This window comes from Sceloporus occidentalis, unplaced genomic scaffold (genome assembly GCF_023333645.1).
Source record: "Sceloporus occidentalis isolate IW3139 unplaced genomic scaffold, rSceOcc1.0.p SCAF_20, whole genome shotgun sequence".
NCBI classification, from domain to species: Eukaryota; Metazoa; Chordata; class Lepidosauria; order Squamata; family Phrynosomatidae; genus Sceloporus; species Sceloporus occidentalis.
This window is the reverse complement of record NW_028317000.1, coordinates 12759924-12785746: the sequence shown is the minus strand read 5'-3', so window position 1 is coordinate 12785746 and position 25823 is coordinate 12759924. Positions and strand designations below refer to the sequence as shown.

Sequence of the window (25823 nt, the reverse complement as noted above, 5' to 3'; positions counted from 1 at the left end):
TTCTGCAAATAGTACAAGATCTGCTAGCTAAACCAGTTGTCTCTGATGGCCCAGTTGGTCCTGAGATATCAAACGTTCAGTCATCTTGGTTACTGTTGGCCTATCCCTGCCCTCACCCAGAATTATTTAGACAAAGACAGGCTGGGATTCTGTAAAAGACCATAAAACCTGGGTAAATATGAACAAGATTAACTATAAGGAGAAGCTTTCCTAAGGAACGATACTTGAGGATGGAATGGGGGGGTTACTGAGGGCTCCGCAACTCAGAATTAAAGGAAGCCCTTGTTATGAAAACCTGAATAGATGATTTGTTTGCTCTCTTAACAAATACTGGAAAGCAGTAGGTTTTTGGCCACTTCTCAAAAGTTATTTAAGGTTCAAGAGGTTGGATAAAAATATGTGTTGGTCAACATTGTAAAATTCAATTGTAGTAGATACAGTAGGTTTGTTAAGTAGTCTTCATTGATTTGAAGTTGCGTGTTTTTCACTAAACCAGAAAGACTTGATTTCTTGTGGTTTTGGTTAGAAGTTTGGCTCTTGCAAAACTCCTTTTAGGATTGTTTGTGGCTTGCGACAATGCAGACTTCAAGACAATGCAACAGACCCTTTTTTATATGCAGATAAAATATCTAAGTGTTAAAGTAGGTGAAGTGTGAGCCAAGCGGTGTCCTAGTTGCGTTTCCCTTTGCCATGAATTATCTTGGCGGCCTGCACCAAGTGACTCCTGACCGTAAGGGTGGTTGCATGGACTACAGCAACATAACATATGGAAGTAAGACTGTTACACAGAGGTTATTTTGACCTCTGTGTAGAGAAATCTCTACACTGTATGAAGCAAGAATTATTTTGCCTCAAGTGCACAAATTAAAAAGCTGATGCGGACATTAACTTTTACCTCCTCGCTTATGTCTTTCTCAGGTGATTTCCATTGTGTAACACTATGTACACTCTTTTCATACACAGACACTATTTCGGTAAGGAAAGCATCGTGTGCAAAGTCACCATAAGGCTGCAGTCCTAGACACAGCTACTAGAGAGTAAGCTCATTTGGAAATCATGAAACGTCATTTCACGTAAACATGCATAAAATTAATGTAAAACACCCAACTCTGGCTGTTTTAAATTAATTTTCTCTGTGAGTGTTTGTGACGACTCTTAACACCGTATTGGGATGCCTTTGTATGGCTTTATATTCAGCATGGTATGGAAAACCCAAGTCTAGAAACCAAAGAGCCAAGTTGAGATTTATCAGGGAGGAGTAGAATGGAGTCATGAAGAACTGAGTGGACCTTTTTCTCAGCATTAAAAAGGCAGTATGGAAGACAATAACTGTATGAGCAGGAAGAGTGCGGTTTCCACACATTTAAGATGGTGCTCAGTTACAGCTAGTAAGTGGGTTACACTCATTTGACAGCGTTAATCCCACTTAAGTCTAGAGGCTCCTACTAAAAAGCAGTTCAGGCCCATAAAGCCTTCTCCCTGACATCCTAGTTTTTTGTGTTTTGTGTGTGTCTGGAGGAACTATTGAGATTAGTCTGCTTCGTTGTTGTTAACTGCTGTCAAGTCAGCTTCAACTTATGGCGACCCTATGAATGAGAGACCTCAAAGTCACCCTATTTCATATCTACATTTATTTTCCAGAGCGGCCCGTGTCTTAGCTCTGATAATGAATGCTTCCATAAGACATAAGACAAGTCGACTCATAGTGACCCTATGAATGAGAGACCTCAGAGTCACATTATTTCATACCTACATTTGTTTTCCTGAGCAACCCATGTGGATGCTTCCATAAGACATGCATGAAATGTAATAACAAAAAGAAAGGTCTCTGCCCCTGGAGATCACAGGCTATGATTTTACACAAGAGAGGTACCAGAAAGAGCAGAATGGAAGTATGCAGTTGGAACAATATTTAGGCATTCCTGTTACACAGGCCTGGGCTTAGTATGTGAGGTGTATGAGCACTTAGGAATTATTCCAAAGACTTCATAGAGAAGGATCTCTTCTTCGTACTCAATCTATGTGGAAAAGATGCTATTCAGTTGCTGTTTCTGAAGGCAACCGCTATGAAGGCATCCTCCTGATGGCAAAAAAGGGGAGCTGTGCAGCTGATAATGTGATCTAGGCTTGTCAGAGCCCTGGGGAGTGTGTTTTGTATTCAAGCCCAGCACCCTGGAAGGCTGCTCTGCTTTCCTTTGTTCAGCAGCCTTTTTATGGGCTGATACTAGAGGAAAAACAACAGAGATTCTTGGCTTCCATTCTGTTTAGCGAATGGGCAGAAATGACTGGCTTGGGCTGGAGGATTTAGCTTTGTGGGCTGCAGATCTTAGCCTTTGTTTTAAAGCCAAACTGCAAGCAAAAGGGCCTGGGGAAAGGCAGTTAATGAGAGGCAAAGCCATACTTTCTTTCTCTCTTTCTCTTTCTCTCTCAGTGTGTATGGGTCCAGGAGCAAGCAGCATGAAAATCAGGGAGTTATAAACTTTTATCCTTGGCGAGCTGCCCCACAGTTCATCCTCCATCGAGAGGGAGTGGTTCTCCCATGTCTGAACAGAGAGCGTGTTGTGCTGGGTTTTAAATGCCTCTTCTGTGTGGCTGTGAGCATGCTTGGTGCTGGGAGGGACTGCTGTTGCTCAGGTTTAGGGCCACATGCTTTGCATGTGCAAGACCTCAGGTTCAGGCCCTGGGGTGCTGAATCTGGCAGAGAAAAAGGGCCTTTCAGACACAGCAGCCTGGCTTCTCAGGATCCATGATGCAAAGCGATTATGGATAGTCAATGCCAGTCCAAGTGGACAGTACTGGGTTTGTTGAGGCAATGTATTCTGACATGGTAGAAGGCTATTATGTACCTAGGTGGCAGTACATTGCAGAAGGTGGTGGTAGTGGCTTTAGTTTGCTTCTAGATGAGGGTACAAGGGGTCCGACTCTTCGTGAGACTTGCTTTCCACACACACAGAAGCTGGAACAAAATGTGCACCTATAACACCACTGATCCTGTATCAAGGAGGGATCCTCACATGCATTTGTTCCAATCTGAGGAAGTAGACTTAAGCCTACGAAAGCTCATGCTTCTTTCTTTCGTTTAGTCTCAAAGGTGCTACAAGACCTCCCGAGTTTGTTGCAGTTTACGCAACATAAGAATGGTGGGCCAGGAGGAATTTCTTCCTTAACCTGTATCCTTTCCCAGATTGGGTGCATAATTCTGCAGGGACATAGAACCAAGACAGGTGTGCTCTCTGCATACAGATTGTGGATTTTGAGGTTCCAGTTAGCACGCGCTCTCTCTTCCCGCAGTATATTTTAGCTTTTTTCATTGCCATGAGGAGTGTTCATAATGATGAAGTGGGAGCTGGGATTCTTGTCAATGCCGAAGCACAAACAGATGTGTTTTACTTCTAAGCCGGAGCTCTCAAGGGATGTGTGAAAAATGCATCAGACTGGTGAGGAGCCATCCTGAGATTTCCCAGTAGCAGACTAATCAATTCAGTGAGAGAGCAGTGAAAGGGGATCGAAGCCTGTCGGGGAGATGCTGGTGCAGGCTTTTATTCTTCCTATCCCACCTCCTTAGAGCCTCATCGTTCATCCATCATCCTTGATGGCCTTTTCCTTCTGATGCGTTTGCAAAGAGGCTTGCCAAAATAAAGATGTCACTGGCGATGTTTTAGTAGCCAAGATGTCTAGCTTCTCATACATTTTGGTTTGGTTTTGCCCTTGCTCTGAACAAACGCCCATGCATTGCTTTGTCCTCTTTTTTGACCCCACACCTCCCACTCCTGACTGTTCTGCTGAGTAGTGACTTGGCCAAGCTATTGCTGCAGAATTTTGCTAAAGGATATGTAGCCAGTCTTCCTTCCCACCTTTCTTCCTCCCTTCACAAAGTAGGGGTCTCTTCTAATCCAGATACCTGCCTTCTTTCAGCCTGCCTGAGACTGGATTTAGGGGAACTATACTTGCCTAGATGATACTGATGTCTTAACCAAAGGGGAGGCATAAATGGTTGATCCTTTGCGGTAGGAGCAATGGCACAATTTAAAAGTTTTATTTTGCTTTCTCAGCCATTGAGGTGGTGAGAGACCTTGAAGAAAGAGCTTGGTCATCAATGTTTGTCGGGTGGCACAACCTGGATACACCTTTCTAGCAGCATTGCTAGCAACCACTGCTGACACTCCATTTATTTTCTCTCTTTGGCAGTGCGCGATTTGATCTTCTGGCGGGATGTGAAGAAGACAGGCCTAGTCTTCAGCACCACATTGATTTTGCTGCTCTCCCTGGCTGCTTTCAGCGTTATCAGTGTTGTATCATACCTCATCCTGGCACTGCTCTCGGTCACCATCAGTTTCCGAGTCTACAAGTCCGTCATCCAGGCCGTACAGAAATCTGAAGACGGACACCCATTCAAGTGAGTGGACCTGCTTCAGCGCCAGAAGTAAATTGGGTGTTAATCTCATTGGGTGACCTTAAACCAAGTGGTCTACTGTGATCTAAATTAATCTTCCAGCTTCCAGAGCAGCAGGTGTTCAATCAGAAAAGCACATATTAAATGTGTAAAAGAGTGATGAAGAGCTTAAGTCAAAAGTGCAGGACATCTAACCCAAGGGTCAGATTCATTATCAGAGTTGTCATTGGGAGCCACATTCTAGTGATGAGCTGAGGGCTAAGGCAGAAAGATTGAGAGCAAAAGTACCAGTGTGTTTTAGTTTGCAGTTCTCATTACCAGTATCTAACCCTTAGGAGGGTCATTTCAGTCTTCTAGCATGGGGGAAAAGTGTACAAAAAATGGGAAATGTCCAAATGATGGTGTCATGGGGAAGGAAGCATAAGCATCAGGAAGGTCAAATTCAGACCCAGAGCATGAGGTACCTCACTTCTTTTTATCTGGATACATGCTGAGGACCTGCATCTGTTCTTTTCATTGAGCTCTTGTCCCTAATCATGGGTTTACTGTTGGAACAAACAAAGGGAACAAGAGGACAGCGGTGGCAGCTGGAGGGGGGAAATCCTTCAGAAACATTTGTAAATAGCAGATGCATTTTGGAGGTCAAGGGTTTCGCATTTTGGAGGTCAAGGGTTTCTTCACAATGAGACAGCCTGAGAGTCACGCATCACTTTTTGTGTGTGAAGAGCTTGTTGGATTGGACTGACTTAAGAGTAAATCCATAAAGTACAGAAGGCTTATGCAAGTCATAACTCATTTAAGTCACAATAAATTCAATGGGCTTGCTTTGGGTATCATATTTAGAGTCTAGATTCAAGGCATTGTTTTGGAATCTAGTCACTGTGAAGCATTCTTCTTCTCTGACTCTGAAAGGGCATGTACCATGCAATGCTATTGGGAAGACAAGCCTCTGTTTACCACTAGAGAAGAGAGAGAATTTAGCCTTTTGCCCCCTCCTATTTGTTTTGTTGGGAAAACAGACACACTTCGGCCCACAGGCAAGGAATTCAGGCATCTTAGTCTATTGTATGTGAAAAGGCAACCTGTATAGCAGCAGTGGAAACCCTCCAGCCTGCCACTAAGCCATGCTGTTTCTTTTGCCCCAGCAGCCCTGGTCCATTCTGATGGTGTAGGAAAGATAGTGATCTTCCCTGTGTTGCAAGCTTCCCCAGTCCCTTTTGCAACTCCAAAAAATGGTGGGGGAATGGTTTTGCTTTGGTCCATGCCTAATGCCAGCATGCAGTCCGCAGAGGTTCACATATCCTCATGCTAAGAAAAAGTTTCCTTCCTTTGCTATATAAAAGGAAAGTCAAAGAATGCAAAATTTGTTGCTGGGTGCTCAGTGCTATCTGTTACCTTGCTTATACACTGACTGTGATTCCCCCCCCCCTTTCTCCTCCAGAGCCTACTTGGATCTGGATGTCGCACTGTCTTCCGAGGCTTTCCACAGCTATGTCAGCTCTGCTATGGTGCATGTCAACCGTGCCCTGAAACTCATCATGCGCCTTTTCCTGGTGGAAGATTTGGTGGATTCGCTCAAGGTGAGCATGTGGATGAATTAGTCTTTTGCCCTACCTATGCTACAGAACAAAGTGCTGTACAGGTGGAGACCCCAAGGGAAACATGGCTGCAAGGCATGGTATCTGGCATGGAGCTTTTGAGTCCTGACAAGGAGAAACCTGATTGGTAGCTAGTTCAGAATCAAAACAGAAGGCACATTTTCTGTGGTAGAATTTAGATGTCATGTTCATGTTTATTTGTTGGCATAACAATATAAAAGTGCCCAAAGCAATTACAAGAATCATAGAGTTAGAAGAGACCACAAGGGCCGTCCAGTCCAACCCCCTGCCATGCAGGAACTCTCAATCAAAGAAACTAATGCCAAATGGTGAGCGCTACTGTATAACAATGTGGTGGAATATGTTATTGCTTTCTTCAAGCCTCCCTCTCCTTTGCTGGAGTCAGGGGATGGACTTCTGACTGTGATTGCAAAGTAGCTGCTGGAATAGGGAAAAAACGGTTGCCTAGTGAGACTGGGCAGCATCTTCCCAGAAGGGAGTTGGCTTATAGAACACGCTGCACCTTAAGGCTTGTATTTTGTTATGATGGGGGGAATCCAGTCCAGTTTGTGAAAATCACTATGCCAAGTTCCCCACTTCCTGCCAATCCCAACCAATGGGACACTGCTGCTAGCGTCTATCCAATGATGGTTTGCAGTACAGATGGAGCAAAAGTATATTTGTAGTTACTTCATCCTTCTCTGGGGATTTGCCGCAAAACATTCCTGATTAATAGTATCAAGACGTGTGCTCAGCTTGAATCTGACTCTCACCTGATGTCTTTTTCTTATCAGCCCTATTGTGTTTGTTAAAAAGCAGTCCCTTGCACTTTCTCCCAGCTTGGCTGGGAGAAGGTGGTTGGTGGGTCAACCTCTGTTTCTGTGAACATCAAGACATTTTGCATGTGTCTCCAGGAACTGGGCATGGGAAATTGATGCTACATTAAGAAGGGTGGCCCTGATGGTCAGAATTTTGGGCTGCTTCATCGCATCCAGGGTCTAAGGTAGCCCTTTTGATCTGTGGGTCCTCATTAACAGCATTCTTTCCTGTTTTGCATACAGCTGGCAGTTGTCATGTGGCTGATGACTTATGTTGGGGCCATCTTCAATGGAATCACCCTTCTCATCTTGGGTAAGAGGCAGTAATTGTAGAAAGAAAAGGTTGTTGGCACACAGTATTTGTAACATACTTGCTCTGGACTAGAGTGAAAGCCTATATAGTCCACCATCCTTTCTCATATAATGAACCAGTCAGATGCATCCAGAAAGTGCAGGAGCAGGATGTGAAGGCTCTCTTATTTACTTTGGTTTATATATTAATTACATTTTATTCAAGTGATCTTGAGGTATCATACATCACTCTTTCCTCCCCACATTATCTTAACACCAGCCTTGTGTGGTTGGTCAGACAGAGAGTGTGCAAATTGGCCACAGTCACCAAGTGAGTTTCATGACCCACTGCAGTCCTCTGCAAGTCCAGTCCTCTAACTACTACTTTGTATCCACCAGCAATGTCCCTTTGGAGTGGCATCATTCCATTTTGTATTCCTGGCCAACAGTTGGTGATAAACTTTCTCCATGAGTTTATCTAATGCTGTTTCAAAGCTACCTGGTCTTGTAAACCATCAACCCATCTTGTGGTGCTGAGTTCCATACGTTCATCTACTTACAGACCTCATAGTCTTCCTGGGTGCTGGGGAAGACGTGGTGGGCTCTTTCTAAAGTGCCACCCAGTGGTTGCAGACAGGGTTGCTGACACTGCGACACTTTCAAGGCTGCCTTTAAAACTGTGGCACGCTTCATGACCCGTGTGTTCAGCCCCGTTCAGACTTGTTGACCCATCTTGTTTACCTTATGCAACTAAAGGTCTTATCTCGTTGCAGGGGAGTTACTGGTTTTCAGCGTCCCAGTTGTGTATGAGAAGTACAAGGTGGGTGATTTTGAATGTAAGCTTATGAAACGTTTAATTACTAATGTGGAGCGCATGGGGCTTTTGATGGAAGTGCTGGTCCTCCTGAGCTGGAGGGCTTGCTCATAAAGGAGCAACATGGTTACTGTTTCCCTCCGGCTTGGCTTTATGCTGCTCCAGCTTGAGTCATGGGATTTCCTAGGATGCACCAGAATTGACAATGCCACCTCACAGTGGTTCTTGTTGTTTCAGAAAGTCTCCTGGTTGTAAGGGTGGGGGTGAGAGCTAAAACAAAATACCCCACAAAAGATATGATGGAGACAAAAATCATGTATGCATGTACACATATGTGTGACAATCCTGAACACAAATGTCTTTACTGAACATCTTTTTGATTTCCTCTGATCATGTCATTTTAATTTCCAGACTCAAATTGACCATTATGTTGGCATCGCCCGGGATCAAATCAAGTCCATTGTTACAAAGTGAGTATCCTCATTGAACACTTAGCCATCCTTATTGCATTCTTAGCACACCATGCTTAATAATAATAATAATAATAATAATAATAATAATAATATAGGTTTTATTTATTACCACCCAATCACTGGGAATCCGAGCGGTTTACAACAGAGGGGATAATAGATAGTTCCCTGCCCTCAGGCTTACAATCTAAAAGACAAGACACAAAAGGAGAAGGGAATGGTGAGGGGGAGGAGAGGATCAGGTCCAGCATTCTTCTCTCCCTCTGAGGCCTGGACCAAGGCAGATGGACCGGAGGGAGGGCTCTTCTTCTTCAGGCTAGCTCTGATGGAACTGGGCCAGCCTATTCTCTCCCTCATAGGCCGAAAGATGACAGTTATGGAGGGAGGGCTCTGCTTCTTCAGGCTAGCCCTGATGGAGCTGGGCCAGCCTGTTCTCTCCCTCACCGGCCGAAAGATAACTCTGTCATTCCTCTGTTTCCTCCACAGAGTCCAAGCAAAGCTTCCTGGAGTTGTGAAGAAAAAGCCTGAATAATCTTGCCAGGGACCTAGGACCCAGATGTCAACTAAATCAACATGGAAACAAAAAATACCCTTGTGTCATAGTTATAACCATTGTTACTTGTACCTATGAAGGAAAATGCCAAGTCAGCTTGATGTCTGCATTCCAAGCTTACTGATTTGTTTTTGTTTAATTCTACCTCCCTCCCCACCCCAAACCTAAACACTGGGCTCAGGATGCACTGGACTAAATAGGAACTGGTGTCAGGAATTGACTGGTTGGGAGAGTTGGGGGCACCCTTTTGGTCCTCAAAGCAGTCTAGGTGTCCTCTTCTTGAACAAAATACATAGCGAGCCATCGGAAGCTGGACACTTCTTTCTGGTTAGCAGTGTGCTCTCCGTTCAACGGAACTTGTGGGTTTCCAAACCAGCCTTGCTGGCTTGGCATAGCTGCAGGGTGAAGGTAGCCACTCTCTCCCAGGGCTTGGAAATAATTTGCTGAAACAAATTGGTTTCCTCTTAATCTATTAAAACATTCCAGAGTAGCTTTAAAACACATTATCTACATTGTTAAACCAACAACGACATTAAGCGACTGTTAACACTCCATGTCCTTTTAGTATGTAATTTGAGAGGGGACCATTTGGAGCCACTTTTAGTCTTTTTAAATGATATTTTCCCCCATTTGAAAATGAACTGTTTTTATTCACCCTTAATGCGATGAATAGTTCCCCTCGGCGTTTTAAGATGAATTTAATTTGCCTTAACAATTCAGTGTTAATGTGCTATATTGCTAACATTTCCAAGCTCTGCTCTTCCCCCTTTCTTCCTGCGTATCATGTTAAAATGGCAGGATTTTCGCCGTTCTGGTGTTCTTGTTCCGTCAAGTCAGGCTCCTTATGTCTTTCCTTCAACAACTAAATAGCCTCTGTCGAGACGGCAAGGTTGAGAATGCCTTGAGATGCATTGGGCCGGCATCCCCTAAAATGTTGGTGGAAATTGAGGTTCTCTACCCGATCTTCCTTAATGGCATCAGTTCTGCTCCTCAGTCTGGTTTATCCTTGGCCTCCCTCCCTGGTTGCAAACCCACACAAAGTAGTTCCTCCACTCCTTACCCCTTAATAAGATTGTACTTTTTTTCTTACTTGGAAATGAAAATGTCTGTAACTGCTGTACACATTGCTGTAAAAACAAAAACCCAAGCTGTTGAAGAAACAAAAACCCCACGAGTTCTGCATGCAACTGACTCCCCACTTACTACAGTTGTAGTCCTCAGAGGTGACGGTGGTGGTAGGTGCAGAGCGCACACAGACACACACAGACACTGGAACCCCCTCGCCCTTTTTGTTGCCTGCCGGAGAACTGCCATCTCCCAGGAGGACAGCTGCAGTTGCGGGACAACGTTTTTTGGGGTTGGGGACCCTTCTGACTTTGTAGTGCATGTTGGATTTGTTTTTAGATGCTTGGGCAGTAAAGGATTGTATCAAGAGTTTTCGAAAAAGCTAACTTTTCTTGTCCTTCAAGAAATTTTATTTTCAACCATGATTCCAGGATGGTTCACCCCTTGCAGCTACTAACGCCATCCCAGTCTGGTTGTGCCAAGTAAAATTGTACTGAAGCACCCGTTGCAAAATTTCACGAAAGAGCTGGGAGACGGAGGTAGGTTTGAAATTCGGTTCGACCGGGAAGAGTCCATTTTTTCTCTTGAGGCCCGGCAAGGGAAGCTTAGTGAGATTGGCAGCTAAATTAGCAGGGACCACTTTCTCTCCCTTTAGGTTGATGGATCTCCGGGATGGAAGACGTAGTCAAGGAAAAGGTACTGATAGATGAGGTCTTGCAAAATGGCCATGTGGCACCTTTCAGACTTGCTGTTTCTCCAAACAAAGAAATGGCTGTCTAGCTGTTCTATAGCAGGTCTGTTAGAGACGAGGAAGAGTAAGTATGCAAGTCATTCCAGTAGGATGGCAATGGTCTGCTTTGGATTTAGATGCTTAGTGTACCTGTGTGTCTTTTAAGGAATGATAGAAGAGGAGAGGAACAGGAATGTTGGTTGTGTTTTTGATTTGATTTTGCACCACCCTCCAGCTTCGGAGAGGCAACATGCCCCATCTTGTCCCGGTTCTTCTCTTTTCACCCTCACCCTTCGAGTACCTTTTCTCTGCACTCGGAAGCCTTTGGCTCGGCTCTTACATCTGTTACGTTAACTGCTGTGTTTGAATACCGTGAAGCGACCTCTTTGTGCCCGGCAGGCTTTTAAAAAGAAAAAGGAGAAATTTGAAATTAAAAGGAGAGAAAATTGCGTAGACGAGAGGGAACAAAAAAGGAAGACTACTAACGGAGCTTGTGCGTTCATGTGCGTTTCTGTGTACTGTGCGTGCGGCGTTAAATTATGGTAGTGCCAAGGGAACTGAAGTGAACATGGCTAAGATTTAAAAGGAATACAATAAATGCAATTTGATGTGGTATTGTTAATAAAAGAGCACAAAGTCCAAACTCGAATGCTTTTCTTCTCTGAATTTTTTGCCGCCAGGAAAAAAAATGGAGACAAGTGGGAATTAGCACCCGGGACATTTCATAGAATCATAGAGTTGGAAGGGACTCCAAGGGCCTGCCATGCAGGAACTCCCAAACCCAGTCCAACCCCATTCCGCCATGCAGGAACTCACAGTCAAAGCATCCCCATTGACAGATGGTCATCCAGCCTCTATTTAAAGACCTCCATGAAAGGAGACTCCACTACACTCCAAAGGAGTGTGTTCCCCTGTCAAACAGCCCTTACTGTCAGGAAGTTCTTCCTAATGTTGAGATGGAATCTCTTTTCCTGGAGCTTGCATCCATTGTTTTGTGTTCTAATCTCTGAAGCAGCAGAAAACAAGTTTGCTCCTTCCTCAATATGACACCCCTTCAAATACCTAAACAGGACTATCATATCACCTCTTAACTTTCTCTTCTCCAGGTTAAACATCCCCAGCTCCCCAAGTCTTTCCTCATAAGGCATGGTTTCCAAACCCTTCACCATTTTGGTGGCCCTCCTTTGGACACGCTCCAGTTTCTCAACATCCTTTTTGAATTGTGGGGCTCAGAACTGGACATGGCGTTATTCTCCCTCGGCTGGAAGGTGCTGCTGGGGTTTTGGGAATTGGCCAATAGCAAGTAAATTTCTATACCGCTTATCAGTGCACTTCAGCACTCCCTAAGTGGTTTACAATGTGTAAGTCAATTGCCCCCAACAAGCTGGGGACTCATTTTACCAACCTATAGAATGAACCCAGGCTTAGTCAACCCCGAGCCCTGGCTGGAATTGAACTCACAACCTTGTGGTTTTCAAGTGAGTGGCTGCGATATAGACACTGAACCGCCAAGAGGCCCAATGCTGTGGGGCTACCAAAGAGCAGCTGACGGCCACCCTTGAAACAACAGTGTTCCCCAGCAACCGAAGAGCGGCCACTAGCTGATGGTCAACATGGCCGCCTCACTTCTGCAATCCTAAGTTTGTGCCTTCCTCTTCTTTCCTTCAGCAGTAGCGTTGGCAGGAGTTTGTGGCGCAGCCGTGAGGTAAATTTGGCCAAGCCACACATATAGCCGCACATGAGTATATAATAGATTAGAAAGCTGGGCCAAAGCTAACAAAATGAATTTCAACACAGAGAAATGTAAGGTACTGCACTTAGGGCAGTACTTTAACTCACACATATATATTTATGTATATGGGGAGGGTCAGTTTTTTTAATATACATCTATATCAGGGGTCAGCAACCTCCGGCCCACGGGCCAGATGCGGCCCACGGAGGCCTTTCTGCCAGCCCCTGCTGCCGTCGATTGCGGTTTTTCCCGGCTCCCGGGCACCACCATTTTGAAAAACAAAACGGTGGCGGCCTAAAGGCGAAGTCTTGCGCGACCACAAGAAAGGTGCGAGACTTCGCTGAGGCCCGTTGCGGCCGCCGGAGCCCTCGAACAGGGCTCCGACGGCAGCAGTGGGCCTCTGGGAGGCCCGTTGCTGTCGCTGGGGCCCTCCAAGAGGGTTCCGGCGGTGGCAGCGACCCTCAGGGAGGCCCGTTGCCGGAGCCGGGGCCCTCCAAGAGGGCCCCAGCGATGGCAAAAGGGCCGGCAAAGAAGAGGAGGCCTCCAGCGCTGGTGGGCCCCGCCAGCTTTTTTGCCGGCCTCTGACTGGGCCTGGGGCCCGTCAGGGGCTGGCAAAGAGGAGGAGGCCTGGACCCCGGGGGTGGAAGCTCCGCCCCAGCACGTGGCTCCGCCCCCAGAGGGTGGAAGCTCCACCCCTGGCATGTAGCCCCGCCGCCGGAGGGTGGAAGCTCCACCCCCCCCCCCCCCCCCCCCCCGTTGTCTGAGGGACAGCAACCCGGCCCCGGCTCAAAAAGGTTGCCTACCCCTGATCTATATGGTTAAAAGCAAGAGGATCTAAAGTGGATGAAGCAAAGGGAAACATGGCCCAAATCCCAGCAGGCATAACTCTTTGTGCTCATAGTAAAGGCTGGATGGATGAGAGAGTAGAAGGGGGTCAGTGCTTCCAGGGAAGATTAAACTCTTGCCTTTCACCATATATAAATATATATATATATATATATAGAGAGAGAGAGAGAGAGAGAGAGAGAGAGAGAGAGATTAGATACAGTAAATGCAGAAGTGGGAGCCAACCTCTTATGGCGACTCTAAGATGAACCTATGAAGGGATTTTCTTGGCAAGATTTGTTCAGAGGAGGTTGGCCACTGCCTTCCTCTGAGGCTGAGAGAGTGTGACTTCATCAAGGGCACCCAGTGGGTTTCCCGGCCAGGTAGGAATCGAAACCTGGTCTCCAGAGTATTATTCCAATGCTCAGACCACTATGCCACGCTGGCTCTCATCTCAGCACCTGCCAGATCGATTAGACTACAGTTTCCATCATCCCCAGCCAGGTACATTTCCCTTTCATCCAGGTACAGCGAAGTACAACTCCAATCACTAAACAAGCGCAGCAAATGTTGTGCCATCCAGATGCGATGGACTGGAACGGATAAGAGTTGTAACCCAGCATATCTGGAGGGCACCCGACTGGCAAAGGCTGAGCTGAGAGAGTGTGACTTGCCCCAGGTTAAAATGGGACGCCAAAGCCCATAAAGATTAATAATAACAACAATACACTGATAATAATAATAACATCACACAGCCTTGAACCTTTGGGTTTGCATTTAAAATAGCATAATTTTTTTTAAAGGATTCATTTGGACATAACCTGTTTTACAAAACGTAGTGCTTAATATATATATATTTATATATATATATGTACATATATAATATAATAATATATTTTTTTAAAAACGACACCTCAAATCGATGCAAAACACACCTTTTTCACGAGGAACACAGACAAGGTTGCAACACAGCCACAAGGTCATCACAGGCATTGAGAGTTTCACCTCGGAGTTTCACTGTTTGGAATAGGAAAGCTACACAAAAAGTCAAAGCTGGGGACTCTTTAAAAAAGGGTCGAAAGAGATCGGATCGGAAAAAGGGACCTTCATGAATCCGGAAGCAAGGAAAGGCAAGCCTAGAGAACTTAATAATTTCCAGTCATGGTGCAACGGATAGTAAGTGCAACTTTCTAGACCATGCTTTCTTCAATGCATTGATAAGGAGAAGTCTTGGTTATAACATGCATGTTTCTAGTTCTCATTTCTCTCTGCCCTGTTCCCCTCCTTAGGTCAAAAAACATGACCGGTTTGTGAGTAACAAGACCAGACAGAGACATTTGGAGGGGTCTAAGGCAAAAGACAAGATAGCTATCCTTCTCCGTTCCACAAAGAGAAACCAACTGGGGCAGAATTCAAAGATAATAGCCGTGTTAGTCTGTAAAATCAATATGCAGAAATATTGTACCACCTTTAAGGCTAACTAAATGAAACGTTGGCAGCATGAGCTTTTGTAGACGTGAGTCTACTTCCTCAAATGCATTTGAGACGAACTGAAGGAAAGAAGCATGAGCTTCCGTAGACTTAAGTCTAGTTCCTCGGATGCATGTTTAGCATTATTGCCCTAGGCCCCCACACCAGCGTGAGAGGTTTGTCAAGCCGAAATATGGGCAGTAAGTGTAAAAGTTCATACCAAAAAGACCAACAAAACTCTAGGTCCAGGTTTAGGGAGCCTTTGGAGCTCCAGAAGCCATTCCTACGATCCCATGCTCTGGTTGAGTGGGGTTTATGGGAATAGTAGCTCAAAACATCTGGCGGATCAAATACCAATACCATCGCTAAATGAACCAGAAAGGAGTGGTTCCCAAACTCTGGGGGTTTTGGACTTTGACTCCCAGCAGCCTCAGCCAATGTAGCCAATGCTCAGGGATTCTGGGAGCTGATGTACGAAACACCTGGAGGAGCAGAGTTTGGAGACCACTGAGACCATTGAACCAATCTATACTATTAGCAGCAACTTAAGCAAAGTCGAAGGCTTTCATGTGCAGCATCCATAGATTGTTGTGGGTTTTTCGGTCTATGTGGCCATGTTCTAGAAGAGTTTATTCCTGATGTTTCTCCAGCATCTGTGGCTGGCATCTTCAGAGGATGCTGGCATGGAAAAGAGTGGGGTATATATATCCTGTGTGACCCTGGATAGGAAGAAGTATATATATATCCCCCACTCTCTTCCATGCCAGCATCCTCTGAAGATGCCAGCCACAGATGCTGGAGAAACATCAGGAATAAACTCTTTTAGAACATGGCCACAGAGCCCCAAAACCCCACCAAAAACCTAAGTTTCCTAAAGTGTGCTACTACTGGTAGGAGACTGAATACTTTTCCTTACAGTGGTAACTGGGGAAGGGAGAGGGAACGGATTGTTTAGGGGGGAATAAGCATGTCATAGAAAAATGATTCAGCCTTGTCTTTCCTAACTGACTTGGGTGTTCTTGTTCTTTTATGCAAAATGAGATTTCTCCACAGGAGAAGCACTCAGATTAGCAAACTTCGCCCCTGCCCCATGGCTAGGAAGCAGCCCTTCTGATATGAAATAGTCCAGCAAATCCCAAACCCATTGATTAGAATGGATGGGACAAGCCAGCCCTTAAGCTAAGCGGGACCAGATGGGAAATGTTTAACCACATTCCCATCTGAAACTTTTCAAATATAATAACCTAATGCTTGGATCAGCGTAGACGTTATGACAGGTTTGGCGAATGGCCCTCACCAAGCAACACTAGTTGCTTGGAAATGTGATCGCTTTGGACTAAAACTCCCAGAATCCCCACACTTGCTGGAAATCCCAAGAACTACAGTCCTAACAAGGTCGATTTTCTAAGCTCTCACCAAGAGCCAGGCACTTAAAAGGCAGGAAAGGGTCAGGAGATGACTCCATTACTACTTTAGGCGGTTTTCTCTAAAGTGGAGATGGAGGAGCTGTGAGCCTCTAGATGCTGGACAACAACTCCCACCATCCCTGAAGACTGTCCATGCTAAAGGGAGCAGACATCTGGAAGGCCCCAAGATGTCCAGATCATGTCCAAGAAGATAAGCTGCCCCTTTCTCTAAGCAGGTGGCACTAGAAAGCTGCAAGACTCATGTTTCTTCAACTGCAGGTCATGCCCAAGAAGATAAGTTGCCCTCTTTCTCCAAGCAGGTGGCACTAGAAGGTTACTTAGACTGCAAGACCTGGTTTCTTCAACTGCAGGTCATCATTCCCTGCAATAGGGCTGTGAAGACCATCTGGAAGTCCTCCACTGCTGGAAGCCAAGCCAACTATCTGCAAGAAGCAACGGGAGAAGAGTTCCTACAAACCCACCTTTCAAACCAAGGACTAGGAGACTCCTAAAAGAAACTCACTCCTGGAGGGGATGGGAAGGAAAAGAGGAGCAGGAGGCAGCATTCCTATTAAAACATGGATGAGCAGTTGTGGCCTTCCATCAGCACTAGCCAGCTGTGAGGGATTCTGGGAGCTACAGTCCAACAACAGTTGGGGCACATGCTGCCCAGCCCTGTTCCAACATTAACCCCAACCCACAGATTCTCAAAAAGTGTCAGAGAAGCAGGCACTGAGACTTATACAACTGTGCCATCAAAGGGCTATCCAAGGCTGGCCTCTTCTAGGAAGAGTAGAAATTTGGAAGGACACATCATTCACTCATTCACAGTTCTGTTAGGTGTCTTAGACCAAGTCACTACTTTTGGCTCAGCCTTCCACATCATGATGCCCTCCAGATTTGTTGGCCTACAGCTCCCATCCCATACGGGGATGGGGAAGATGGGATAGTTGTTTGCCCAGTTTAGTTTCACAGTGGGATCACTGGGGATGATGGGGATTTTATTTAAAATGCACAGCCATCTCATTGCAAAGCACAGACTCTACCACTAAGCTACAATCTCTTTTCCTTCTAAAATTAATTGTTTTAAAGAACGGTAGGCTAACTGCTGCTGTGTAAATGCAGACCTGTAGCAAGCGAGGAGTAAATGCACTACACGGCTTACTAAAACAGCCAAGGGGTAGGAATAAAACATCAAGCTTATGGGGAGGTTTTCCTTGCAGCAAAAAGGGGAGGATGTTCCCATTCTGAACAAACCTCAAGGTTTCAGGTCCCCAGGGGCAGGGAAACCTATGGTGCTCCAGGTGTTTTAGATTACAAGAACCATAATCTTTTACTATTCCCCATCCTGGTTGGGACCTCTGGGCATTGATATTCAAGATGCCTGGAAGGCTAAAGGTTTCCCAACCCTGCCTTGCAGGACTGAGCACCTTTCTCCTTTCTTGAAAAACAGGCACTGCAACCCTTTTGCCCTTCTTACTTCCAGCATACCATAAAGCCACCAAAGCCTTTCCACACCTGGCTTGGAGGCAGGTCTCTAGAACACAAAGCTCCAGGCTCACAAAGGAGGGGAGGAATCCACTAAAACAACATGCAAATTAAAAATGGAGGGGGGGTCTATCACTATGTAAAACAAACTAACAATTTCCCTGGCGTCGGCATCAACTCTTCCAGTCGCGGAACAATTAAAACGGAGAATCCCATGAGTTTCTGCTTGTCCATATCAGGGGGAGGCAGAAAAGAACAGTTTGTGTAATTTTTTTTCCTTGTTGGTATTCCTGCCGCCAGAGGGCAGTCTGGGTGAGTGGTTACACTGTACATATGGACAAATTGTACCCAAACGGCATCTTCCCCATTTCTTGGACGTTTGGCTTGACGTCACGGGGCTCAGAGTCAAGGCTGGTGCTGGTGGCGGTGGTGGCGGTGGTAACAGGACTCAGTCTCGGTCTCGGTCCCCGGGTTTTCCGCAGCATGTCTTTCTCGCCGTAAGCCTCGAGGATGGTCCGTTTCTCCAGCTCGGTGTAGTCCAGAGAGAACCGATGCACCTGCAGGATGTGCCGTTTGATGGTGCTGACTTTCAGGGTTGCCAAGGTGCCCCCACAAACCATACAAATCAGTCCGTGACGCTGCTCGTCATAGTCCATCAGGTACTCCTCCCGCCAACGCGGCTGGTAGTTCCGACGCTGCCACCGCCGGGATGGGGTCCCCATTGCCAGAGATGTAGCCTCTGGGGACTGCTGGAAAGGAACCAGTCTTCTTCCTGATGGCGCATCTTCTTCTTCTTTTTCAGCTCCTGGGGATGTTGCCACATCTTCCTTGGCCACCAAGGATGGCTTGAGGTCATGCTCTGGGTGACCAGGTGTCATCACTGCAAAGGAAGACAAGGCACAGCAAAATGTAGGCCAGTCAAGAAAAACGTATGACATTACAAAATGAAAGCTAATCTCCAAGACTCCCTGTCCTCCAGTGCAGGGTTCAGATCACACTCTCAGCCTCAGAGGGAGGCAGAAACAACCTCCCTTCTGAACAAATCATGCCAAGAAAACCCCATGATAGGATCACATTAGGGTTGCAATAAATTGGAAACAACTTGAAAGCACACAAGAAGAAGTACCACCGAGAACAGACTCATTGAATCACTGGGATTTACATAAGTGTTGATTTACTCTTTAAGCCATTGATTCGGTGGGTCTACGCTACTCTAACTGGGACTAGCAACTGCATTCAGACTAGAAGTATTTATGCTTCTCTTAGTATGGAACATATGCAACTGGGACCTGAGAGCCCTTTTGCTTGTCCCCATCCTTGACTACTTGGAGACCTGCTGCAAGCACTCATGGCATTTCTATCTTGCCAAATGGATTAATACAAGCAATCCCCCTCCTTTTTAAAGCTAGAAGGACTTGTCTTCTTACAATTTCCCCCATCCCCCCCAAAACATGCCAATTTCTAACTGTGATCTGTAAATCTTAATTCAATTCTTGTCTGAGTGGGATCTTGGTATCTGCTGGGGTTTGGCTCCACCAGCAATACATTGCTGTGACCTTTTTGTCTATTGTGATGTGAAATATTTTGAGGTGACTTGGTCGTCAATGGGCAACTGAGGGCCATTAGCTTTACTCAAGACCTGCTCCCCAAAGAAATGAAAAGGTCTAGGCATGGTTGCCTTTTTAGGGCTGTGGCTATGGGAATTGTCACCACGAGCCCGTGTTTCCAAATGCACCACTAGATCACTGTTCTGCCCTCTCACCTTTGTCTGCCTCGGTGTCCGATTTGGGCAGGAAGTCCTCCATGTGTCCCAGGCGGGCAACTTTAAGGTTCCACTCCTGGACGATCATGGCCTTCATTTGGTGGCTCAAAAGCGTGGAGTCGGGGTGCTTCTGCTGGATGTGCCGCTTGATGGTGCTCATTTTGAGTGTGGCCAGCGCACTCCCGCATACCATGCACACCAGTCCGTGGCGCAAACCGTTGTAGTCCATTAGGTACTCCACCCGCCAGTGCTCCTGGAAGTAGCGACGGTGGTCCCGGCCGCGGGCCTGAGTAAGAGGACTGCTGCCTTCTGAGTCCCAAAGGCCAGCTTCTTCGGACCCGTCCTCACCAGCAGGGCGGTCGGAAGATGGAGACGGAGCCACTTCTTTCACTCGCAGGTCCTGAGGGGAGCTCTGCAAGCCAACTTCTGGGGTCCGGTGAAGCAGGCAGCGGAGGTGGTGGAAAGGGTGGATTTAATTTCCAGGTACTGCAATTGATTTTTATTTTACCCACTTTATTCTATGTTTGCCTTCCCCAATCTGGTGCCCCTCTGGAAGCTTTGGATTGCAGCTCCCATCTTCCCCTAAGCAAGAAAGCCATGTCAGGCTAACTTAAGTCCAATTTATTACAATGGGTCTACTCTAAGTATGACTAGGGCTGCATCCACCCTGCAGAAATAATCCATGTTAACCATCATGGCTCAGTGTTATGGAATTCTGGGAATTGTAGTGAGGTCTGGTGGCACAACCAACTACAAATCCCAGGATTTCATAGCATTGAGCCACGGTAGTTAAAATGGGGGCAAACTGGATTCTTTCTTCAGTGCAGAGGCAGCCTAAGTCTTAGGTCTTATCATGAATTCACGTGCAAATCATTCCATCTTGCTGTACTATTAAATTTATTAACAGGACACTTTGACGTACTGCTGAAACTATGCCAATTAAAAATTTTGTGCCTCTGCCCAAATGAAACAGTTAATAAACTGAGATGAGGTTTTTTTTCTTTTATCTTTCTTCGTTTTAAAAAAATATTACTATATTTCCCCATACTAAATACTATTCAGACACTACTGAATTTGGGAATAGGGAATGGCTTACTTAAGAAGTTAGTGCAATCTGTTCTCCATATTCAAGGATTTTTTATCCACTGATTCAAGCATCCATGGCTTGAAAATCTTCAAAAAAAGTATACATTCCAAATAGCAAACCTTGATTTTCCATTTTATATATAGGACACCATTTTGCTATGCCATTGTATTTAATGGGATTTTGTTATCCATGGGGGCTCCTGGAACCAAACCCCAGCAGGTAACAAGGACCCACAGTATAGAAACATGATGGCTATGGTGTCTTGGGTCTGCTTTCTCCAATCCAATGCTTTCCAGATGTACTAGACTTACAATTCTCTTCATTCTCCAATAAGTTGCACACCACTGTTGCAACACACTGGGATGGGGAAGGCACTGGGATGGGGAAGGCAGTTTTAGGCATCTGTATTTGGATGCAGATCCAAATATTTGTTATTTGTGAAAACTCATTGGATTAATGAACAGAGAGGTTTTAATTTGGCAACAGCCCTTGCAAACCTCTGCCCCAAACTTTGAAGCTGGTCCTCTTGAATTCCAAAATGGATTTAACCCAATCCATGTCACAAGTGCGGGTGTCATGTTCAAGATCCCAAGGGTGCCAGTCTGCCCCCCAACCTCCTGCCCATCCTCCCGCCCCTCTTTGTTCCGCTTCCCTTCTCACCCACGGAAGTCTCCTCCTCATCTTCATCCTCATCCTCGTCATCATCATCCTCTGCCTCTTCTGCTTCATCTTCCCCTGCATTCCTGTCTTTGACAGCCATTGCGGACGCGCGGGAATTCCACGCCTCCAAGATGGCGGCCTTTTCGGCGGGGCTGAAGCCCAGCGAACTGGGGTGGGCATCCATCACGTGGCGCTTGATGTCATCCAAGTTGAGGCTGGGCAAGGAAGAGCCGCACATCATGCAAAAGAGCCTGTTCCCTTGAGGGTCGTAGTCCATCAGGAACTCAGACTGGAACCAGCTCTGGAGAGACTCTTTCAGATAACGCTCCAAATTCCGGGCTTCTCCATCCGAGGAGACTTTCAAAGCCAGGCCAGATGGCCTTCGCCCCCCACGAGAGGAAAGGGGTCCTGGGCCACGTCGCCTCCTGCGGCCTCCGCCAAAGGACAGATCTCCCCCTGTATAGAAAGTGAGACAGGAAGAAACAGGATGAGTCTTCTCTTTAAGCAGAATGTGATTTCATCATGGAAAGACCCGAGTTGCAGTAATTATGGGCAGCAAGAGCTATTAAATGGTGGAAGAGGCTGCCTCCAATGGTGGTGGTCTCTCCTTCTTTGGAGATCTTTAAACAGAGGTTGAGTGCTTTAACTGTGCATTTTGGAAACCATCAAGCCTAAAAGATCAAGGGAAGTAATAGTGCCACTCTATTCTGTTTTGGTCAGGCCTCACCTGGAATACTGTGTCATTCACCCAACATTAGTATCGTGTTAACAATCCATTACTAATTAACTGGTTATTTAGAATAAAATCATGTTTCAAAATAGAAAAAGAATGGCCAAAAATGCCCAGTTCCCCAGTGATATTTTGAATGTTATGCATTGGGCAAAAAGCACAAATGCAGACCTCATTCTCAGTACAGTTCAAAGATATAGCCGTGTTAGTCTGCAAAATGAGTTTGTCACGAGATCTTGTTGCACCTTTGAAACTAACTGAAAGAAAGATTGGCAGCATGAGTGTTCGTCGACTTCTACGAAAGCTCATGCTGCCAACTTCTTTCTTTCAGTTAGTCTCAAAGCTGTGACAAGATCTCTTGAGATACTCTCAGTGCCATGCTTCTTTCAAAATATCAATAATTGTCCTCCTTACTTTAAAAAAGAGGATAAGCAACACTATTTTGAATGGGTTCCTTCCAACCTCTGAACCCAAAAGCTGGAGGCCACTCCCTCCTTTGGTTTGAGGTCATCCTACCATGGCTCCCCTGCTGAGCATCGGATGCTTCGGATGAATCCCGGGCACCTTCCGCCTCCGTCTCAAGCCCCAAATGGGCATCCCAGCTGTTCATGATGACCTCCTTCTCGTGGGCGCTCCATGCCAGGGAGTACGGGTGCTTTTGCCGGATGTGCCTTTTGATGGTGCTGAGCTTGAGGGTGGCCAGCGAGCTCCCACACACCATGCAGATCATGCCGTGCCGAGCCGCATTGAAGTCCATCAGATACTCGGCCCTCCAGTGCTCATGGTAGTAGCGCCGGTGGTCCCGACCGGGGATACGGCTCTTGCCGGGCCTAGAAGCCCGTTCTTCACAGTGGTCCGAGTATTTCCGCCCGCTGGCAAGGAGTGCAGAGGGATCCTTGGCGTTCCCACGCAAGAGGCCATTCCCAGCTGGCCACAGAGGATGTCCAGAACTCAGTTCATCGTGGTTCTGAGGATCCGATTGCGGTTCTGGGAAGGACAACTCTTCTGCTGAGACACAAACACTCCACTATCATAACAAATAACAACAAGGGAGACTTGGGACAAAATGCTGTAGTTTTTTCCAGTTGGCCATCCCAGTCAGCTAGCCAGTCAATCCACCATGTGTGTGTCTGTGTGCTGTGTTTCCAACTTATGGCATTTCAAGTCGTTTCTGACATATGGCGACCCTAAGGCAAACCTATTGTGGGTTTTTCTTGGCAAGATTTGCTCGGAGGAGGTTTACCATTGCCTTCCCTTGAGGCTGAGAGAGTGCGACTTGCCTAAGCTCACCCAATGGGTTTTATGGCCAAGCCAGGAACCAAAACCTTATCTCCAGAGTCATAGTCCATCACTCAAACCATGACAGCTCCATATTAGCTCTCTTCAATCCACCATGACTTCCTGTATGTTACTCTATCCAAACTCTCCTCTCACCCAGTTATTCAGCTTTTATCCAGATGGCATATCTATAATGAATATGAAAATCATATTCGACAGCCAGCGCTGCATTTTGGTTTGAGGGCTCGGCCATGAAAACCCGCTGGCCGACCCTGGGTAAGTGACACTCTCTCGGCTTCAGGGGGAAGGCAAGGGCAAACCTCCTCCTCCGAAGAAATCTGGCGAAGGAAACCCAAGTAAACATCTTAGGGTTGCCATATGTCGGGAACAACTTGAAGGCTCACAACAAAGATGGAATACATAAAATGAAAGATTTAAGTTTTGAGATGCAATGTGGGTATTATAGATGTTGGTGACCTTAGACCATTGGATGTTTTCAATAAAAGTACTGAGAAAAGGAAGGAAGGAAGGAAGGAAGGAAGGAGACCCTCAAGGAACATACAAGACAATCTTTTCTTTAATGTTATTAGAAAGAGAAAGAAAGAAAGAAAGAAAGAAAGAAAGAAAGAAAGAAAGAAAGACAGGCCCTCAAAGAAGACACAAGGGGCAAGCCTTCCTTTAGTTTTATTTTCTGGCAGGGGAGTGGGAAGGAAGACAGAGAGAGCAAGAGAGGCCTCTGGGTGGGCAGCCCTAGATCCAGAGGGGATCTGGAGGTCATCTAGCAGCTCCTGCCCCTTTCCTCCCAACCCTCCAAAGAGGAAAGCCTGGGCGCAAAGGCAAGAGAGAGACAGAGAGATGCGTAAAGGCAAGGCGCAGAGGCAGCATCCAAGGGACCAGGATGCCCTACCTATCCATCATCCATCTATCTATCTAATGTGTGCCTCCTGCTCCCTCTTTTTCCTCTGGGCACAGGAAGATGGTGGAGCAAAGAGAGAGAACGAGGAGGGAGGGATCTTAAAGGAACCACCAGCCTCACCATCCCTTCCCCAGATGTGCCAACTTGGCTCCCTCCAAAGCCAGCCTTCCCTTTCCTTGAAGTGTGTGCCCCCCAAAAACATGCCAGCAGGGGGCAAAGGGGTACCCCCATATATATATATATTCCCCCCTTCTCCCTTTTGTTCTCACCTGGCTCTGGGGGCTCCCTCTTGATGGAGGAGAGGCTGGGAAGGGTCTCCATGACCAGCCTTTGCCTCTCTGCTAGGCATCCATCCCTCTCCTTCTTCTTCTCCTGGAGGATCCCTGTAGGATCTGCTGGGTCCCTGGATCTTCTGGGTGGCTCTGATCTGCTGGAAACAATTGCATGCAATTTGGGTCCTCCCCCCAAAATATATATATATATATATATAGCAATCTTGCTTTCTTCCTTCCTTGCTTGCTTTTCCTCCCTTTTATTTTTGCAAAGGGATTTTTACGCACAGAAGGGCTTTCCTTTGCAAAGGGTGGGGATGCCTCTCTCTCTCTCTCTCTCTCTCTCCATGTATATTTTGTGCCTTATTTTTTTTTCCACCCCCCGGGGCCCCTGGGGCTCCTTTAAGGGCTCCTGGGTAAATTTAAAGGGGACGCACACTATTTCTCCAGCTGGAGGAAGGAGGGGGGAGGCTAGGCATGGTTCCCCTCCAAAATGAAAAAAACAAAGAGCCACCCCGTCGTCCCCCCCCCCCAAAAAAAAAACCTTGCATTTTGCAAGCTTTTCCTTTCCTCCAATTGCATGCTTGCTTTGGAAGAGATTTTATTATTATTATTATTATTATTATTATTATTATTATTATTATCATCTTTCTTATATGTTGGCACATTTGGGCCATGTTCCAAGTCTGGGATTCTGGTCTTATAATGGTGTGTGTGTGGATTTGAGATGCTTTTTGCTTGTTGTGATGGTTGTGTCTCCTTTCTGACTTTTATGGCCACCCTGAGACTGGGTTTCCTGGCCAGGTTTCTCCAGAAAGGGGTTTGCAATGGCTGTCCTTTATATAGTCTTTATTCATTTCTTCATTTGAAATTGCAAACCAACAAACAGAAAAACAGAGCTGTTGCTTAAAAATTAAGCATACATAGTAGTGTGTTATGCATCCCTTTCCTTACTCCCCTAAAAAAGTTGATTTAGTTAATTCATGTTATACATTCCTTTTGTCTTATCTTTACACATAAATTATTTTTCATTTCTTTGGTTTTGCCTTTCTTTTTTATGTCATTATTCAGTTTGTTTCTCTGTCTTATTATGTGGCTTTGTGTATGTATAACTACCTAGAAGGTTGATTTGTTGTTAAACCATGGCTGTCCTTTGAGGCTGAGAGAGCGTGCCTTGCTCGGTATGGGTCTGTGTGACTTTGTCATTGTTGTTGTGTGCCTCCGAGTCCATTCCGACATTTATGGCCACCCTGACACAAGGTTTTCTTGGCAGGCTTCTTCAGACAGGGTTTGCCATGGGCTTCTTCTGAGGCTGAGAGAGTGTGGCTTGCACAAAGGGCACCCAGTTGGTTTCTATTATTGCTTTTGTTGCTGCAGCTGCTATGTGCCTTCATGCTGTTTCTCATTTATGGTGACCCTAAAGTGAACTGGGGTTCACTGGGGTTTTCTTGGCAGGTTTCTTCAG

At 46.1% G+C, this 25823-nt stretch overlaps 2 protein-coding genes across 7 annotated transcripts in view; one reads left to right on the top strand and one right to left on the bottom strand.

The window, feature by feature from the left end:
• RTN3 (reticulon 3) overlaps positions 1-11381 on the top strand; it is a 39076-nt gene extending 27695 nt beyond the window's left edge. For all 5 annotated transcript variants that reach the window (XM_089483472.1, XM_089483474.1, XM_089483475.1 and 2 more), the window contains 6 exons: positions 4189-4396; positions 5835-5973; positions 7053-7122; positions 7874-7920; positions 8326-8384; positions 8871-11381. In XM_089483472.1, the coding sequence (XP_089339598.1) occupies positions 4189-4396; positions 5835-5973; positions 7053-7122; positions 7874-7920; positions 8326-8384; positions 8871-8916 (569 nt within the window). In that variant the 3' untranslated portion in view covers positions 8917-11381. The remainder of the gene's footprint in view (positions 1-4188; positions 4397-5834; positions 5974-7052; positions 7123-7873; positions 7921-8325; positions 8385-8870) is intronic.
• Positions 11382-14109: 2728 nt separating this feature from the next.
• Positions 14110-25550, bottom strand: ZFTA (zinc finger translocation associated). Of its 2 annotated transcripts, XM_089483412.1 has the most exons (6): positions 25475-25550; positions 24356-24516; positions 22409-22897; positions 21163-21618; positions 19416-19841; positions 14110-18533 (listed from the first exon to the last, which is right to left on the bottom strand). In XM_089483412.1, the coding sequence occupies exons 2-6, from the start codon at positions 24405-24407 to the stop codon at positions 17974-17976; spliced, it is 1983 nt and encodes a 660-aa protein (XP_089339538.1). In that variant the 5' UTR covers positions 24408-24516; positions 25475-25550; the 3' UTR covers positions 14110-17973. The 2 variants fall into 2 exon arrangements, with proteins under 2 accessions (XP_089339538.1, XP_089339536.1); XM_089483410.1 differs by lacking the exon at positions 25475-25550 and having other exon boundaries at positions 24356-24654.
• Positions 25551-25823: the final 273 nt, after the last annotated feature.

What these genes read in the sequence shown, in the direction of transcription:
- ZFTA (XM_089483412.1), bottom strand. Translation starts at nt 24,407, where the DNA reads ATGGAGACCCTTCCCAGCCTCTCCTCCATCAAGAGGGAGCCCCCAGAG. An exon ending in TGCTCAGCAGGGGAGCCATG is followed by an intron (nt 21,619 to 22,408) that starts GTAGGATGACCT and finishes CTTTCTATACAG; the next exon opens with GGGGAGATCTGTCCTTTGGC. An exon ending in TGAGGAGGAGACTTCCGTGG is followed by an intron (nt 19,842 to 21,162) that starts GTGAGAAGGGAA and finishes ACCGGACCCCAG; the next exon opens with AAGTTGGCTTGCAGAGCTCC.